At 40.7% G+C, this 19,748-nt stretch overlaps 1 protein-coding gene across 2 annotated transcripts in view; it reads left to right on the top strand.

Moving 5' to 3' along the window:
* The window catches only part of UGGT2 (UDP-glucose glycoprotein glucosyltransferase 2), a 295,296-nt gene extending 277,554 nt beyond the window's left edge, over positions 1 to 17,742 (top strand). For both annotated transcript variants that reach the window (XM_037895931.2, XM_043534691.1), the window contains 3 exons: positions 3,560 to 3,676; positions 7,444 to 7,588; positions 15,852 to 17,742. In XM_037895931.2, the coding sequence (XP_037751859.1) occupies positions 3,560 to 3,676; positions 7,444 to 7,588; positions 15,852 to 15,874 (285 nt within the window). In that variant the 3' untranslated portion in view covers positions 15,875 to 17,742. The remainder of the gene's footprint in view (positions 1 to 3,559; positions 3,677 to 7,443; positions 7,589 to 15,851) is intronic.
* Positions 17,743 to 19,748: the final 2,006 nt, after the last annotated feature.

Genomic DNA, 19,748 nt, shown 5'->3' with positions numbered 1-19,748 from the left:
TTCCTTCCGGGAAACTGCTTAGAAGTCACCTGAAGTGGAGCACCCATAGGGTCATTTCTCAAAGAAGGAAAAGAGGTTATTCACCTTGTGCAGTAACTGCAGTTCTTCAAGATGTGTCCCTATGGTTTCTCCACTACCCACCCTTCCTTCCCCTCTCCTTCAGACTGTTCTGTGGAGACATTTGGATGAAGGAGGAACTAAGGGTGGTTCACATATGCATCCCTATATAGGCTTATTATCCAGCACAAGGAGGCATAGGACACATCCATGGGCCAAACAGGCATGTCTAGCAGATAAATCTCTGATCAAGGACTCGAGGGGGGCACCTGAAGCAGAGCACCCATATCCATTTACAAGTAATGAGAATGATAAAGAAATGCATACAGTTTTTAAGAGGAAATGTTTCCTTTATGAAAATGAGAATTGCATTTCTATTAAAGCTGAGGCAGTACCGTAACCTCTCTTTAAAGTGAAGTAGGACATCAAAATGTACCTGTGAAGATTCTGTCATACTGTAAACCAAAATAAAGAACAGTTTTTAGAAGTGGTTTTGATGTCTGAAAGGTCTTAGTTTCAACTGATTAAACAACTCTTTGAGAGAATGAGAAGTCTGATACTGTGATGGAAATAACAACCTTGCTGTTGCAACAGTTATTTCTCTTTGCCATGACTATTTTCTTTTACTTGATCTTCTAGAAGTAGTAAGGCAGTTTTTATAGATAAGGCATTCTTCTGAAAGGATAACCAATTGAATTGACTTTTATGTTTAATAACACAACTTCAATAATCTGCTTTAAACCATGCAAGTGGTGAATAGCTATCTGTACGCTACTACCCTTCTAATCTTTATAACCTTGCAGCACCCTCCATTTGTACATTCACAAACTTTTTCTCACTGAAGAATTCTGATTCCATTTAGAAAGTCAGTGAGGTGCAGTAGAGGAACAATCTGGTTTTACTTGAATTTGAGAAGGTAACGGTCCACTTATTAGATCTCCTCAAGTTCATGAAACTTTTTTTGCAAAATAGCAAACATTAAATTTAAGTTAATATGTAACTAAGTATATCTTGATACTTGACACAGACTTAGTATAATCTTTACATGTTGTTGTCTAAACACACCCAGTAATTTTAGATACATATTTTAAAATGCATTAGATCTTTTACAAATCAAGTACAAATATGTGATTTTATTCTCTCCTGTTTATAATACATTATGAATGGTCAAGAAAATAAAAATATTTATGACTCTGGTAGTGCTTGGAGATGGAGATTTACATGTTCAAATATAAACACAGTGGGTATGTGCAAAATTGCTTATCAGTAGATGCAACAGTAGCATCTATATTTTTTTAACTTTGGACCGGACTATCTGAAGATATATTGTGCAAGGCTGGCTTTGTAATTTTGGGTGATCTCACACTTATTCTTAGATCCTGTTCCCTACACACACAACAAACCATGGGCATTAACATCATTAGTTATATATATTGTGACAGACCCAGACCAGTGGGGTGCAGGAGTCTGGTAGAAGGCAAATATACTGGCCACTGGGTGAATAGTTTTCTGCTCCCTGAGTGACCAGAGCAAGGGCTGCCCTAGAGCAATCCTAAAGCTAGAACCAGTTAAGACAGGCAAGCTAATCAAGACACCTGGAGCCAATTAAGAACTTTCTAGAATTAATTATGGCAGGCAGGCTAATCGGGACACCTGGTTTAAAAAGGACCTCCCATCAGTTTTTAGGGGGGCGCGTAAGGGGCTGGGAGTGAGAGGACGTGCTGCCGGAGGACTGAGGAGTACAAGCGTTATCAGACACCAGGAGGAAGGTCCTGTGGTGAAGATAAAGAAGGTGTTGGGAGGAGACCATGGGGAAGTATCTCAGGAAGTTGTAGCTGTCACGCAGGTATTACAGGAGGCACTCTAGACAGCTGCAATCCACAGGGCCTTGGGCTGGAACCCGGAGTAGAGGGTGGGCCTGGGTTCCCCCCAAACCTCCCAACTCTTGATCAGACACAGGAGGAATTGACCTGGACTGTGGGTTCCACCAGAGGGGAGGTCTCTGGGCTGTTCCCCGACCTACATGGTGGATCAGCAGACACTGCGGGGGTTTTTCTTCTTTTTTTCCCCATGCTGGCCAGTGATGAGGTTATCTGAGTGAACAGCAGATTTGGGCCACAAAAGTGGCCAAACTGAGGGCTGCCGTGAATCTCTGAGGCAAGCAAATCCACCAATAAGCGCAGGACCCACGAAGGTAGAGGAGGAACTTTGTCACTATATATATATATATATATATATATATATATATATATATAGTGACAAAGTGTATATATATACACACCATGGTACCAGAAAAAAAAAGGTAGAAAGCTGATTGGTTAAATCTAGTTTCATATGATGTATACCAGGGGCGGGCAAACTTTTTGGCCTGAGGGCCACATCTGTGTGGGAAAATTGCATGCAGGGTCATGAATGTAGGGCTGGAGCAGGGGGTTGGGGTGCGGGAGGGAGTGTGGTATGCAGAAAGGGGCTCAGGGCAAGGGGTTGGGGTTCAGGAAGGATGCGGGGTGCACCACTGGGCTGACAATCTATAGTTAGCCCACCCCTGATGTATACAGTACCATTTACTTGTAAAGAGGTAGAGTATAAAAAGATGGCTTTAGGGGTATAACTTTGGGAACACACCTTCTATGTAATGTGAATGTTACCATGCTGCATGAGACTGCTTCCCTGAGACTGGTGTCATATAGAACCCTTTTCCTGTGCTATATTATTATTGGTTTATAGCAATACATCTAACTAACACTGGTTATCTGGTCTCAAGTATATTTCATAATGAACCAAAGGGTGATCAAGCAATTGACTGTACAGTTTATCAACAACAGGCATCTACAACCCATTGTATAAAGATGAGTTAAAAACAAGGAAATTTGAGTGAGGAGAAGAGCATAGGAAAGACTTATTACTTTTACCATTTTCAGAATAGCCCTCTGGAGTCTGCTCTTCTTTTAAAAAAATAAAAAGTAAATGGGTTCTAGAATGCAGTATTAGCATTGTGCTCTTGAAAGGAGTTTAAGAAAAATTGTTTTGGACGTTTGGGGAATGGGAAGTGATTCAGTTATGCTTTGATAATTTCATAGAATCTAATTCTACAACCTTTATATTGGGTAGCACTTACCATGAATAAGGTTACAGAAGCAGACTCATAAATATCAGGTAGAAGCAGTATCACTTGCATCAAATATCAGAACATGAATTGAATCTAAGAGAGGACCACACATTATGGCAACACAAGGAAAACTTCCGTACTCATATTGTAATTAACAGATAGGACTGGATACCAAAGACTTCAACAGTTATTAACCAATTTGAAAAACAAGTAGACAAGCGCTTAGAGAGAAACTTAGTGAGTAAAAATACTTCACAGAAATGGGAACAGAGATAGGTGTTCTTTGCCATCTCCTTCAAGTAGTAGTGTTATAATTCAGTTTTTGGTAACTGGTTATTAGCATATCAAAATTCAAGGTTACTAATTTTGTGATTGGTTAAATAATTTGTGCAGGATCTTCCCAATAACATGATTCATCAGTTGGCCATTAAGACTCTCCCTCAAGAATGGCTCTGGTGTGAAACCTGGTGTGACGATGAATCCAAGAAAAAGGCTAAAACAATTGATTTGGTAAGTCAATTAAGAGTTGATGACAATGTCATTTTATTAACCCGAGTTTCTTCAATTTTCACAAGATATGAAATTTAGTTCTGTATTCATATACAAGACCCTGTCAGTTCTGAGGGTATCACTCGCTGAGTGACATGGAGGCAGCTATGCTGGGAAGTTCTGAAACACAAACTCCTCTTGTATAAGTGGCTGAAGCCCAGTAATATGCTTCCTTTCCTCTCAGAGCAGCTATAGCTCTTTTCCCAATTTTTGGCTTAATTTGCAGCTTCAGCTTTGGAGGCTGCTGGGGATAGTGGATAATAGCAAGCTCTTTTCACCACTGTCCCATATAGTTTCCCTCTCCTTCCCACATCCTCAAGCAAACAATAGAACTACGGTGAGATATTTGAAGGGTTGGTAAGTGTGGCTGGTCCCTATGTGCCAGTACTACACACCCTCTGTGGCAGAGAAAGGCTCAGCCTCCTTTTGAGGAGTATTAGCGGTGAGCCTTTAATCCTCAGTAAGCCTCACCAGTACAGATAGGTTGGGGCGATAAGAAGAGACTTGTTAGGCATAATTTGAGGGAGATATTCCATATTGGGGAAAAAGAGAAGGAAAAAACATTTCTCTGGAATGTTGATTTTAAACGATAGCTTATTGGAAGCTGTGCAAGGATTTGGAATGTTAGATTAAGTTCTAGAGAGATGAATTGGTGGGCAGAATGCAGGTCAAATGATGAAAAGAACTCGATAGATATATGAATTATTTCGTAATTTATCATATGAGTATTACTTTTACTTATGGGGGGGCGTGCGCGCGCATGCATGTATACAACATACTAAGAAAAGTGTAGAGAAGGGCTTGGAGGAGGAAGAGAAAAATGTTCCTCACCTGTAACTTATTTCTGAAGGCATATGTTTAGCAGTCTTGACCCACCGTGATCTCAGATTATAGAGCCAGCCATAATTGTTCAGAAGAATAATGATCATTCTGTGTTTGTTGCCAAAGGTTTATTGTGTATGTTTTACAGCTTTTATAGCATTTTTGCTTTTATTAGTGAGCTATTGTGAGGAGCCCTTGGTTGGTGGACTCTTCTACTTCCTGGAAATCAGTTGTAACCACTTCTAGGATTACTTATAGAGTTGGGTGGAACATTTCTGTCAAAACAAAATTTTGCCAAACAATTAGGGGGAGGCAGGTTGGAGGATTGGGCCAAAAGAAATCTGATGAAGTTCAACAAGGACAAGTGCAGAGTCCTGCACTTAGGACGGAAGAATCCAATGCACCGCTACAGACTAGGGACCAAATGGCTCGGCAGCAGTTCTGCAGAAAAGGACCTAGGGGTTACAGTGGACGAGAAGCTGGATATGAGTCAACAGTGTGCCCTTGTTGCCAAGAAGGCCAATGGCATTTTGGGATGTATAAGTAGGGGCATTGCCAGCAGATCGAGGGACGTGATCGTTCCCCTCTATTTGACATTGGTGAGGCCTCATCTGGAGTACTGTGTCGAGTTTTGGGCCCCACACTACAAGAAGGATGTGGAAAAATTGGAAAGAGTCCAGCGGAGGGCAACAAAAATGATTAGGGGACTGGAACACATGACTTATGAGGAGAGGCTGAGGGAACTGGGGATGTTTAGTCTACGGAAGAGAAGAATGAGGGGGGATTTGATAGTTGCTTTCAACTACCTGAAAAGGGGTTCCAAAGAGGATGGCTCTAGACTGTTCTCAGTGATAGCAGATGACAGAACAAGGAGTAATGGTCTGAAGTTACAGTGGAGGAGATTTAGGTTGCATATTAGGAAAAACTTTTTCACTAGGAGGGTGGTGAAACACTGGAATGCGTTACCTAGGGAGGTGGTGGAATCTCCTTCGCTAGAAGTTTTTAAGGTCAGGCTTGACAAAGCCCTGGCTGGGATGATTTAGTTGGGGATTGGTCCTGCTTTGAGCAGGGGGTTGGACTAGATGACCTCCTGAGGTCCCTTCCAACCCTGATATTCTATGATTCTATGAGGCGGAAGTTGTGAATATTTTTTCCATTATTTGACCATCTCTAATTATCAGACATAATATTTCAGAGAATAGAAATGCACAGGAAGTGACCAAATGTTTATTTCCTAACACTATGAAAGTAAAAAAGATGCCACACTACTCTATGCTTAGTTCAAACCTTCCTGGGAATACATGAGTTTTTGTTTGAGAAAGATTATTTATGCCTTACCTTACTCATATTGATTTAATTTATATAAAACCTGGGGTTTATTTTGCTGATCCTTCTTCCCTTGTACCATCATGTAAGTATCAGTTCAGTATTCTTCAATTTTTTGCAATCCAAAGATCACAAAGTGGCCAGGGAAATACTTTTTTTTTAAAGTCTTGTGTTGCTGTGGCACATATATCTGAAGCACTGGAGTTCTTTTTAAAGCAGTTTGAGTTAATTTACCAGTCTGACTGTATGGTCTTTTTCCCTTTCCTTATGGTTTTTTCCCCTTTATCATCATTTCCATCTACCCTGACTTCCTAAATCCCTTTACCCAGCTAATCAATGACTTTTGCAGACTCCACTAAAGAGTCTCATAGACCGGGGTGGCCAACCTGAGCCTGCGAAGGAACCAGAATTTACCAATGTACATTGCCAAAGAGCCACAGTAATAGGTCAGCAGCCCCCCGTCAGCTCTCCCAGCACCTTCCACCCACCGGAAGCCCCTCCTTCCCTCCCCACACCTCCTGATCAGCTGTTTCATGGCATGCAGGAGGCTCCAGGGGTGGAAGGTGAAGGGGGAGGGGAGGAGTGAGGGCACTGCAGGCTCAGGGGAGGGGGTGGGAAGGGGTGGAGTGGGGGCAGGGGTTGAGGAGTGAACACTCCCCGACACATTGGAAAGTTGGCGCCTGTAGCTCCAGCCCCGGAGTTGGTACCTATAAAAGGAGTCGCATATTAACTTCTGAAGAGCTGCATGTGGCTCCGGAGCCACAGGTTGGCCACCCTTGTCATAGACCTAGAAAGAGAGACCGAGATCTCAGTTATCTAAAATCATTGTATCCGTATATTTCTAATACTTGGCAATTCCTGAAGTAGCATGCCAAACTTACAGTACCACTGGGCACTTGACAAAATATTTGATTATCTCTTCACAGAGGATCCCAATACAAATGAAAAGTATTTCAATTAAAAATGGTTTAAATAACTATCAGATTTTGGTTTATAGACTATTTCATACTGTTTTGTTGATGAATCTCAAGGTAGTTTACCATATGTATGTTGCCCTTTAAGTGATTTGTAACACTAACAGAATAGCTAATTAGGCATAAGGTAATTGAGAGAGATGAATGATTATATAGGAGACTGAAGACATTCCTATGGGCTAGTGACAGATGGTTCTGTTTATCAAACATAAAGAATGTTACCCAGATGTTTAGAATGACTAAAAGAGTAGCGACTGAAAAGTATGGTAAATAATAGTTCTATTGTGTTCTGCTGTACTGCAAAATATTAATAGGTGGATTTTTTGCCAAAATAATTTGCATAAGTGTTTGTTTAATTTCTTAAGAACTTTCAAAATTTGTTTTGGCATACTTTGTTTCCCAGTGAATTAATAGTCCACATTGATTTCAGAAGGGATACATAGTGAAAAACTCATTGGTGTCCTAGTCAGTGTTTAATTTTGTAGCTAGTTTTTAGCAGTGTTCTGTTTAGGGACTTGTTTTTCCATCACTAATGCTGAAGAGAATACTTGTGTTTACTTATAACGGTTGGTGTTTTTTCAAGAGTGATATATTTTATACTTTCAGTGCAATAACCCCAAAACCAAAGAACCCAAACTAAAGGCTGCATTGAGGATAGTCCCAGAATGGGTTCAGTATGACTCTGAAATACGAAAGCTAATAAAGCAACTTGAAAAAGGGAAGAAAAACGTGACTCAGTCTTCTCGGAAAGGTAAGAGAATAAATTTTCACATGCATGTTTATCTGATTTCTCATTAGTAATTTAAGCAAAGATTGGGGCTAGTATACATATATGTATTGTGCCTTGCGTCATTCTCCCTACTCTTGAGGAAGTTGTGTACATTCTATTAATTACATGATGCCTTTGTGCCTAAAAACTACATTGAAAGAATAAAATCCCGGCCTTGTTGAGGTCCGTGGCAAAATTTACTTTGACTTCAGTAGGGACAGGACTTCATCCAAAATATTTAACTTTGAGGTATCCTCATTGGTGTCCTCAAAATTAAAATGTATTTGGGCAGCAATGATAGTTCAGTTTCCGCAGTTTGAAATTTACTTCATAATCACTTGATTGTTCATTTTATTCTCTAGAAACATTTCTTGATACTATCTCTGGTATAAATTCTATAGTATCTCAAAACACGGATTAATGAACAGAGTCAACTATGTAAATGTATTATGAAGTGTGAGAGAGATCAAATTACACATAAAGAAGTTAAAAGAAAATAATTAAGGTTGCAAAGTGAAGCAGTCAAAAGTTAGGAATTTTAATTTGGCCCCATTGTTTATATGCATTATAGTATTTTTTCATTACATGATAATTTTGTATTTTTCAACACTACCCACGCCTCATGCAGTGAACAGATTTCTCAGTGCTTGTTTATTAGCAGCTCTTTAATATTTTGTTTTATCCTTATTGTTCAATATGTGGGCCCAGGTCTTATTCACTGCACATGATTCAAACCCTGATGTGAAGACAATTATTATTTTCCTCATGGGCTTTTCTGTGGTATCCATTACTGTAATATCTGAGTGCTTCAGAAATATTAATACTTTTTTTCACAATACCTTTGTGAGGTAAGGTGATGCTATTATTCCCATTTTATAGATGGGGAACAGAGACACACAGAGAAATTAAGTTAAAAAATATCCACTAATTTTGGATATCCAATTTGGGAGACCTGGGATACGGTTTTTCAGTGTACTTAGCATTATATAGGACTCTGTATATGCAAGCACAGCTCCCATTGACTTCAGTTGCAGCTGTGAGTAGTCAGCACTCTGTAAGTCAGACCCTAGGGTTTCAAGTTGGGTACCTAGAAAATGAGGAACTCACAATTAGTGACAACCTGTGAAAAGTTTGGTTCAAGTGACTTACCTTGCATCACATAGAAACTCTGTAGCAGATGCAGGGATGGAATCTAGTTCCCCTCGGCAGAATTCAGCTGCCTGAACCATACCACCATGTTTTCTCTTCCTGCAATTCCCTACCTCATTCACTACACCAGTGGTTCCCAAACTTGTTCCGGTGCTTGTGCAGGGAAAGCCCCTAGCTGGCCAGGCCGGTTTGTTTACCTGCTGCATCCTCAGGTTCAGCTGATCGCGGCTCCCAGTGGCCGCAGTTCGCTGCTCCAGGCTAATGGGAGCTGCTGGAAGCTGCGCGGGCTGAGGGACATACTGGCTGCCGCTTCCAGCAGCTCTCATTGGCCTGGAGCAGCGAACCGCAGAGTCCCTCTGGCAGCGGTCTGAGCGGGGCCGGCAGTCAGAACCCCAGTTGGCAGGGGGCCGGCAGCCAGTACCCCAGACCAGCAGCGTAGCCCCCGGGACCGGTGGCCGGGACCCGGGGGCCGGCAACGGGCTGAGCAGGGCCAGTGGACAGAACCCCAGTTGGCAGGGGGGCCGGCGGCCGGTACCCCCAGCCAGCAGTGTAGCCCCCGGGACCGGTGACTGGGACCTGGGCAGTGTGAGTGCCACTGAAAATGAGCTAGCATGCCGCCTTTGGCACACATGTCATAGATTGTCTACCCCGGTCTACGCTGACCAACTAATGCACAATCCATTACCACACTTTAGAAGCAACACCCCATAGTCCTCATTATTGCTCCATGTAGACAAGCCCTTAGATACAAGTAATCATTTCTGGTGTTTTTGCACTGTTTATGGGATGAACACTTTTTTTCTTGTCTGGATTATTTTGTCAGTGTTTGTTAGTTAAAACTGAAAATCAGAAGTCCTAATCATAATGCATATGCTACAAGGGGACAGAGTTAAGGTTACCTATGCAACTTTAATATTGGCTTTTCCAAGCTTTTGAGTGCTTGACTTTGCAACCTTAATAATCTTTTCACATCATTTTTATATGTAATTTCTTAGCTTTTTTAAAAGCTAAGCTTAGCATGATTAAAAAAGCAAACAAAAAAACCTCCAGAAGTAATTCTTAGAGTGATTCTGCACATACACATTCCACTGTAGGTGTAGGTGCACCTAATGCACTTGAGTCAGAGATTTTTGCCAGCCGTACCAGCAGGCAGCATGTGCGCTGTGGTATCCTCTTTCGCCAAGATGACAGTATAAAGGGGCATGATTGCCGCCTCCTTGTCAGTTCCTTCTTATCACCCCTGGTGGGAGTTGGAGCTCCCTGATGCTCTTGAGCTTTGGTTAGCTAGCCTTTACGAGACATTTTTGGTTATACTTGTAGCTTAATTTTATATTATTTTAGTGTAGTAAGTAAGTTAGTGAATTTATCTGGGATTTTACTTTCCCAAATTTCAAACAATGTGCGACATGCAGGCCCATGATCTCTGTTAATAACAGGAACAAAAGTTCCCTAATTTGCTAAGGTGAGGGACATATGAAGAACAAATATCCTATTTGTACCTCCTTCCCAAAAAGAACAAAGAAAAGAAAAGAGGGATTTCTGCCTTAAAGTACATCTTCCTCAGAAGGTGATGCATCCCTCTTCAGAGCCCAACTGTGACCATGAGAGGATAGACTGAGTTCATTCACAAGGAGTGCCCCACCTGACTGCCTCAGCATATAAACCAAAATCTGGTGAGAAAATTTGCCTTCTCAAAGTGCACAAAACTCTCCTCACTCTGAGACACTTTTGAAGTCTCATTCTTCCTCTCTGAAGAAGTCTTCTGGTGCCAACTTGAGATCTGGTCATAAGCCCTGATGCTCACTGGCACTGTCCAAGGCAGCACCAGTGGGACCATCAAGACTAAAGTCTTCACCCTACCAGAGAAAGCTTCGACCCCACTATCATCAACTCCAGTACCACCAGTGTTAGCATCCGAGCACTTACTTCTGCTGTTGGTGCCCTCTCCCAGACTCTCTTTTGTTGCATTGTGCAGTTCTAGTCTCAATGGCCTCAACTTTACCATTAATGCTGGCACTGGCTGTTAGAGAATGATGAGCAGGTTGACCCAGAGGCGGATTGAGTAGACGGGCTTCTTTATTGCGGTACTTGTTCCCCTCGAGCCAATTGTTGAGTAAGCATTGAGTTAATTACATCACACTCTTTTATCTAAGTTAATATGTAAATACCTACATTCGCTACAACCCCCCAAAAACCCTTATTAAGTAATAGAAACTCCCATACTATGATTATACCCACCCCTATTGATCGATTATAGCATTACGCATATTATACACACATTTTTACCTTGAAAATACATTTCTTTGCAATAATTGTTGCTACAAGTTCCGTTAATCAGCAGTTCTCAGGGGAGGGAGGAAGGGGCCATGACCCCAAGCTCGTTTATGTAGCTGGGAAAGGAAGGGGGGGGGGAAATAACACTTCATTATGCAAAGGTATCCTTTAGACAACTACATTTCTTATGCAGCTGCAACATTTATTCCCAACAAGCTGAAGGGAAGGGCGAGGGATGACACTTATCTATCAAGCAAAGAAACAGTGCCTGCCTGTGACTCTACTCCGTAATACCGTACCAGCACACCAGAGGTTTCCCAGATCTCTACTTAACCCTTACGTATCCCAACACTATAAGCCCTGATGCTTACTGGCACCATTCAAGGCAGCACCAGCGGGACCATCAAAATGAATGTCTTCACCCCTACCAGAGAAATCTTCGACCCCACTACCGTCAACTCCAGCACCACCAGTGTTAGAGTCCGAGCACTTACTTCTGCTGTTGGTGCCACAGTCATTCTTTGTGGCAAAAGACCTTCTGTGTCTCCCTCTCCCAAACTCTTCTTTGTTGCATTGTGCAGTTCTAGTCTCAGTGGCCTCAACTTTACCATTACTGCCGGCACTGGCATCTCCACTTACTGCCACAGTTCCAGTAGTTCCATCCACTTTGTCAATGTATACTATTTTGGTTCCATTGACCCATCTGTCTGCATCTGGACTGCCTCATCCATCAGATCCTTTGTCAACTTTTGGTACTCAAGGGATATCACTGGGTGTCCCCAGGGCTGAGACCTCCCCCGATGCCTACAGAGACTGCTCCACAATTTACTGAGGATAGTTATATTTCCTCCTCTTTGAATTCTGATCATGATAGACCCATATCTTCAATAGGTCATTTAGGTTTCCATACAGAAAATGTTGTAGAGATTCCCCAACTTCAGAGCAAAATCATAATTATAGCAATGCCCCAGTATGGTGCCCTCCACTGTGGGCAATACAAAGACTGGACTGTCCTCAGCTTTACTGGCCTTCTTCAAGACCATGTAGGCCCCTGTCGACCAGTGCAGGAGAAAGTCACATGCTGTACCTGTGGCACCTAGAGAAGATCCTTAACTAATCCTACAACCTCCCTTTTTATTTGTGCTCACAGAGGAAGAGTACACTAGGGAGAAACTTCTACATATTTCCCTTTCCCTCATATTTCTTCCTCTTCTCCAGAAGGTGAGGCCATCACCCCAGAGTTGACATCACCTCCTCCTGAGGACTTTAAAGTTTTTCAGGACTTCATAAGGCAAATGGAAATACATCTCTGGAAATACAGGAAGAATTTATGCAAGACAATCTGCACAAACTACTGGACAGCTTGCAAACTCCTGCTCCTGGAGGGGTTGCCCTTCCCATTAAATAAGCCTTGTTGGAACCTGAAAAGACCCTTTGGCAGACTCCAGCCTCTATTCCATCCGCTGCTAAATGGATGGACAGAATATACTATGTCCCTCAGCAAGAATCCAAGTATTTCTTTATGCATGCCATCCCAGACTCGTTAATGCAGCAAACAAGCATTCAAGGCAGTCTCACCCTAAGACTACCCTGAAAGGCAAGGAATATAAGAGACTGGATCTATATGGCAGAAAGTCTTATACCACCATGAGCCTTCATATAAGGGTGTCAACTTAGCAGGCATTCTTGTCCAAATACACCTTTATTAACTGTTGAGCAATTCCACAATGTGTAGGAAAACTGCCTGAGGAATACAGGGATCCGTTTCTGGCGATAGTATCTAAAGTATCTCAATGCTTACGCATTCTTCCAAGCAGCTACCAACGAGTCAGATATCATGTCACATTTGATAGCTATAGCCATTTCAACGAGAGATTCTTCTTGGTTGCAGGCCTCCAGCATCCCAAAAGAACCATAAAATACAATAGAACAGCTACTGTTTAAAGGTGCTAAGCTGTTCTCTGAAAAAACTGATGACGCAATGCACACATTGAAAGACCTTCCCATGACCCTTTATTTGCTAGGTTTCTGTACTCCAGTGACAGAGGGGAAGCAGCTTAATTCCCAAGTGCAGTACGGACCCTACTAGCAGCAGAGACCTCAGGATGCCTCAAGAAGAAGAACTGAGCCTCTCAGATAACGCCCATTGGCATCGTCTGCAGCAAGCCGTTCTCACTAGATTTTGGTGGCTTCGAAACAGGCAGGATTAAAGGGCAAGCTGTTACAGTTTAATGTAATTCACATTGGATTTGTGAGTACATCAAGTTTTGCTAAAGTTCAGCAAAGATCGTTCTTCCAGCTAGGATAACAGCCCACTCCACGAAGGTGCATGCCACTGCATCTGCCTTTTTGAGCAATGTTTCTATAGTGGACATTTGCAAAGCAGCAATGTGGTCATCTGTACAAACCTTCTCCAGACACTGTGGTGTTACTCAGGCTTCCTGAGACTACACCAACTTCAGCAAGTCAGTGCTGGAGTCTCTCTTCAGGTAGTCCAAAGTTCCACCACCTGTAAGGAAACTGCTCATGAGCCATCTACAGCAGAATGTACAGGAGCATCCCTAGCCCTTTTGTTGGCAAGGGCAGAAAACATTTTCAGCCTCCCTATCCTCTTCCCCACTCCCCCACCCCACCCCCCAAGGGAAAAACAGAATTAAAAAAAGCCTGGTGGGACAGCATCCCCTGAAAGTTGGTGCTCAGGCAACTGCTCCTAAAACTGATCCTGGGAATGTAAATTGCACATTCACTCCAAGAAGAAAAATCAGTTAGATACGTGTAGGGTAACTATTGTTCTTCAAGATAAGCTGTCCATATGTAAATACCACACACCCCTACTGCCACCATTACTACCATCTTCCCTGCAACTTTGGATTTAGCTTACTGGCAGTGCAAAGAAATGGAGAGGGAGGTGGCATTCACACCCCTTTAAACACTCGACTTGGCTCATGAGTATAACAGGGGCACACTCACCACCTGCTGATATGGCTGCACATACACCTACAGTGGAGTGTCTACATGTACAGTACAACTCAAAGAACAACAAATATTGTACAAGTGAGTAACCATTTTCCAGAGTGTGGCATCATACTGACACCCACATGGTTCATCGGCATGGTTGGATTCTTTAGAATCACTGTGCAGACCTCTGCCACTTGAGCTAAGAGACTAACTGATAGCAGTAGTTGGTTATCACCCTCCATATGGATCATCATTAGAGGGAGATGAGACACACTTTGCCAGCGGGTTTCACAGATATTTGCTGACATCAGAGGAATTCTGAGACTTGGAAATCTTGGGTTCCATTCCAAGCTCTAGAGGAGTGTGTTCTCCAGTGGGCACACTTCTTTCACCTTTTTCCCCAAAGTTTGAGCCCTTCCTTCACCCATGTTTCCTGTCCACACTGACTTCCAGGCCCCCTTCGCTGACCCTTTATTCAGTCTCATTCTCACCATCCCCTGGTTATTGGTCCCGCTTTTTTTGCCCATCCACTGTCAGATCTGCATCTTGGTCACTCAGTTCCCCCTGCTGGCTCCCAGTCTCAGTCTTCTTGCCCAGCCAGTGCCAGTATCCCTTTACCCAGCTCTCAATCACAGCCTCCATTTCCCCTCCCTTGTCCCCAGACCCCAAGTCCCAGTTTCCATCCTCAGGCTCATTATCCCAATCTTCTCCTCCCACCACCCCTTTGTGCATTCCCATCAGGGAGCTTCCTTGTCACTGCCTGGAGCCATTGAGAGCGTACAAGAGACTATCTCCCTTCTGTCCATTGCCCAGACCTTGGCCCAGGACAGCCCACAGCAGTCTGGATCTGCAATTGCAGGGCAATTCCTTGTCTGAAGCATGCCCAGTGCTGATGGAATCTTTGGGGAGTTTAGCTATGGTCTAGCAACTCTCTACTGAGCATATGCAAACTGCAAGGTTTTTTAAAAGGTTTATAAACTGGCCAAATTTGGGTAGATTTTCACAAAGATGTCAAAAGACATCTCCGACACAAAGGCCACACCCTGCCAAGTCCCTGCTCCAAAATATAAGGGCTCTAAAAAGTTGCCAACATTTTGAACATTGGCAAAACAGTGTATTTCCCCTAGGCTCATTCTTGGAAAACAGATTAATTATTTTGGCTGAAATTTTCCAAAATTGTTCAGCCTAAGACAGAAATCCAGCATGTTAAATTTCTCCCCAACTGTTAGTTTGACACAGTTATAGGCAATTGAAAGGGGGTCTTATAATATGAGAAGCATTGGGCTACTAGCCCACCCAGAACAAAAAATGAAATCACAACATAACGGGGCTTTAAATTACAAATGCAGATTTTTTTACTTTATGTAACTTTAACTTCATAGATCATAGGACTTGGCATAATCTCATTGTTGACAGCTCTCATGAGTAGGAGGCTTGCAATATTTGGTGGAGTGTTTTGGTTTTTTTGTTTTTTTGTTAAACTCCAGCTCTGGTAGTCAAGTAGTTATGTGAGAATTTCAACTTTTATTTTAAAAATATTTTAGTCCCCATGGTTGCAGAGAAAAACCTGAAAATGTGAACTCTAAGGGATCAAAAACTAGAAGGCAAATAAATGCACTCTGCTGCTAAATAATACGTAACAGTTTCTTTAGTCGTTTCGATTATTTGTGAATGTTTGTGGTCAGTTGTTAGCAGGGTCTAAAAAATGCAGTGAATTTTTAAATATGTGAGCTGACTGTTAGGACTCTGGGAATAAATAAAAAGCCTCTTGAAGCTATTGGGGCCTTTTTAATATTTTAGAATGTATTACAGCACTGCTCTTAAATATGAGCAAATATATTTCATTTTATTTTTTTGGTTACAGTTTTTAAACATGATGAACTTTAGCATCATTTCCAAAAGGTAGCTGTGGTGGCACAACTGAATCTTCTACGTGAGATGGAATGGAAGATGTACATACTGCAGAGGCACTATTCTGAACAGTTCATCAATATGTGAAGTCAAACTTTTTATAACTAATATGTTGCTTAAAGCATTCAAACAGAATGGGAAGAATAGATAATGTAAGATCAGTATATGAAGATTTTATAGTTTTGTTTTTACCAAGGTAGGTGGGCGTTCCTATTTTGTTGATTCCCCCCCCCCCCCCCCCCACCAAAGACAGCTGATATATAGGACCTGGTCCTACGTCCCTCCCATACCCAAAACTCCCAGTTTATAAGGAATGCTGGATTGGACCCTTTAAATTTAAATTGTATGGGGATTTTTTTCAGATTGGCTGGTTGTAGTCCATGAATGTTACGCATTGTCAGATGTTTAAAGGGATGCTTGAAAATAGTTTGCATTGCATCCTATACATAATCAAAGTTGAGCATATTCAAACTCTGTAGTATGATGTACATGCATCAGTTTTTTCTTGTATAAGATGTACTGTGTTTCACAAGAAAAATTCACAGCACTGCAAGGGGCAGTTGTAAAACATAGTTTTTTACTGAAATCTAGAGCTTTGGACCAATCCAAAATATTTAAAATCAATTTCAAAGTTTATAAAACCAAGGATGTCATTTTAAATTTATTGTGCAAGCTTGATGTACTAAGTTATCTGTTTTTAAAAAGTCAACTTACAGCCAGTCACACTTCATTATTTATTTTGTTACATATTAATCCAAAACAAGCTCTGTAACAAAAGATATTTTAAAATTTCAGTAGAGTCTGTTCTTTTATATGTTCACTTCCTTTATCATATTTGAAATACAGCACTGTAACTGTGTTCCATAATTATTCTGTCTGAAAACAAGATCAAAATGCATCCAACAGAGAATTAGGCTAGATTTCAGAGATTGGAACAGTGTGCTTGAAACACAGAATCTATCAGCATTTTAAAAAAACTTAAACAGCACTAAAAGAACTGTCTTACATAAGGCCAGATTCTACTGTTGACTATATGTGCACAGCTCCCATTGACTTAACATGTGTAAGAGAACAAATGATACTGTATATTTAAAAAAGAAACATCTTCCTAGTCAAGAACTTGCTGTTTTTCTTGAGATTTTACTTACGTCCTTTTGCGTTCATGTGCACTAATGTTTCACAATGATTTCTTTCTTGGAATTTCAAGTTTCAGATCTCTACTATGAAGCTTTTGTTAAATTAAAAGCTAGAGTTCTACATCTTTAAAGCAGTTCTTTGTCTCTGTGAGCATTATTCCTTAGCTGGCTGGGAAATTTCTCTTACAAAGCCATAAAAGGTTTATAATTTGCATATAGATTTTTTTTGTTCATTTTATGTGAAGCCTCTACTCAGCATCCCATTTAATTGGATTAAGATTAAATGTTAAGAAAACAGATCATGGTTTTCTTTGAATGTTTAAACGATATCTGTTTTCTAAAATAAACATAATTTGTTGGAACTGTTTAAAAGATTTAGTGAGACAGATGCCTTTTATTTTATGCAGTGTTGTATATGTTTATAGGTGATATTTTACAACTTTTTTTCTATTTCTATTTATGGAAGCATATTTTCAAGAAAAGGCCCACTAATATGAAACCTTCAGTTTGAAATGCTGTTTTGCTTGTAAAATAAAGGGCTCCAATAAATACAGTCACTACTTCTCAAAGACTTCAATAAAGCAGCATTTCAGTCATCACAGAATATCATTTTATATTTTAGGATAAAAGAAGCCAGCTGTATATGTTATATAAAATATTAAAGATGCCACTGAATTGGCCTAATAAAACAAAATAATTGTACCCTCATTGTGATCCTCCAGCATTTCTCTTTTCCCTATTATTTTGTGTTACACAATACATTTAGTATGCCAATTACTAGAACCAAAGGAAAAATTGCAGTGATTCTTCAGGTTGTTGGGTTTTTTTATTTGAAAACCGTGGAGATGGGGGTAACACAGCAATATATACAGAATAATGGATTGCCTCTAGGGTAAGATAGAAGAACTTAAAGAGGAGTCCGGTGGCACCTTAAAGATTAACAAATATATTTGGGCATAAGCTTTCATGGGTAAAAAACCGACTTCTTCAGATTTTTTATCCATGAAAGCTTATGCCCAAATAAATTTGTTAGTTTTTAAGGTACCACCGGACTCCTTTGTTGTTTTTGTGGATACAGACTAACACGGCTACCCCTCTGACATTAAAACTTAGAATGGCTCATACCAACCTTAAGATGTGTACTCTATTAAAATAAAACACTGGGTCTCCATTACTTGCCCAATGTGAAAGGGGTAGTATAAAAGAGTGGTTAAGGCTGGGGAGTAGGCACAGTAGTGTTGCCTATCAGTGGGCTGCTGAAATGAAGAATTTATATATCTTGGCTGTTATATGTATGTGCATATATTGTTTCGGGGTCTTTTCTACATCTCATATTAGTTTAGATTTAAGATGAGTGAGTTTAACTTTGTTGTTAAAAAGGCAAGTAAAGAAACCAGTGAGTAGCTCAGAATATATTGTTGAAATGTGGATTGTCAGTTCAACTGGAAAATGTTTTTTAAATTGAGTATATTTCTCACTTTTAGAGCAAGAAATTCCCTTTTTGCTAACTGCCCACAGATGCTAACATTCACTTGTTTCCTGAATTGTAATTATGATTTTATCCTTTGATTCAGATTTCAGAGCACATGAGCAGTTTGAGTAGAAGCTCTGAACCAACTGGTGCTGACATACCTGGGAACATAGAAATTGCCATATTGCATCAGATCCTTACTCCATCTAGTCCAGTATCCAGTTTCTGATAGAGACTAGCCCAGAAATGTAGTCAAGAGTAAACTCCAGTCAACTGAGTTTATCCACTTCTCATTTGGGGAATATGGAGTGTAGGTTACCCACTTTTTTTTTTTACCACTACATCATTAGGCCAGCCCCAGATGCTTCAGAGGGAGGTGCAAGAAACCATATAATAGGCATATGTGGGATAATCTGCCTCTGAGGATCTCATTATAATCCTTAATAGTTAGATTGGTTTAAGACCTGCAGTTTTATCTCTCTTCCAGTACTCTTGTAGCATTAATTGTTATAACTCTGGATAGTCTTGTTATTCATGTAAGTGTCCAATCCGTCTTTGAATCTTGCTAAGGTCTTGACCACAGCTACTTCCTGGGGCAGTGAGTTCTAGAGTCTAATTACACAGTACTTTAAAATATTTCTTTTAAATCAGTTTTGAATTTGCCACATTTCAGTTTCACTGAATGTTCCTTTCTTGTATTATGAGACAGAAGCTTCTCATCTACCTTCTCTGTATCATTCACTAAGTTTTATACTGAGAGACTGTCTTATTACAAGGTAAGTTGCTCATTTTACACTCAATTTGTGTGTTAGTATTTGTAAGGTGCTTTGAAGATGACTAATTTATTACTGATTTGAATCCCAGTTCCCTTTGAACAGTGTTCTTTTAGTGTGTGTTGGCAAAATATGTTTTATAGATTGCCCGAGTGCTCTTGATAAGGCATGTAAATAAGTTTGCTTCTTCCAGTTCCAGTGTTTGGCACCAACATTTGAATGTCCTCCTATATTAAGTGATAATTCCAGCTGTCTACACTCTAACAAACCTATTTAGATTTATAAATGTGTTTTGTTGAGTTGCCAAGAACACACACGTTGTATTGGATTGAAAAGGAAATAAAGCCTTTGTAATCCAAAACTGCCTTCTGAAAGGATTCTGAACAAAAAGTAGACAGTAAGCTAAACTATCTGCCCCAAAATTGTGGAATTAATAATACATATGCTGGATTTCACTATCATTTAACTCT

Source organism: Chelonia mydas, chromosome 1, assembly GCF_015237465.2.
Source record: "Chelonia mydas isolate rCheMyd1 chromosome 1, rCheMyd1.pri.v2, whole genome shotgun sequence".
Lineage (NCBI taxonomy): Eukaryota > Metazoa > Chordata > Testudines > Cheloniidae > Chelonia > Chelonia mydas.
The sequence above is the reverse complement of the archived record's forward strand: the minus strand, read 5'-3'. Positions and strand labels throughout refer to the sequence as shown.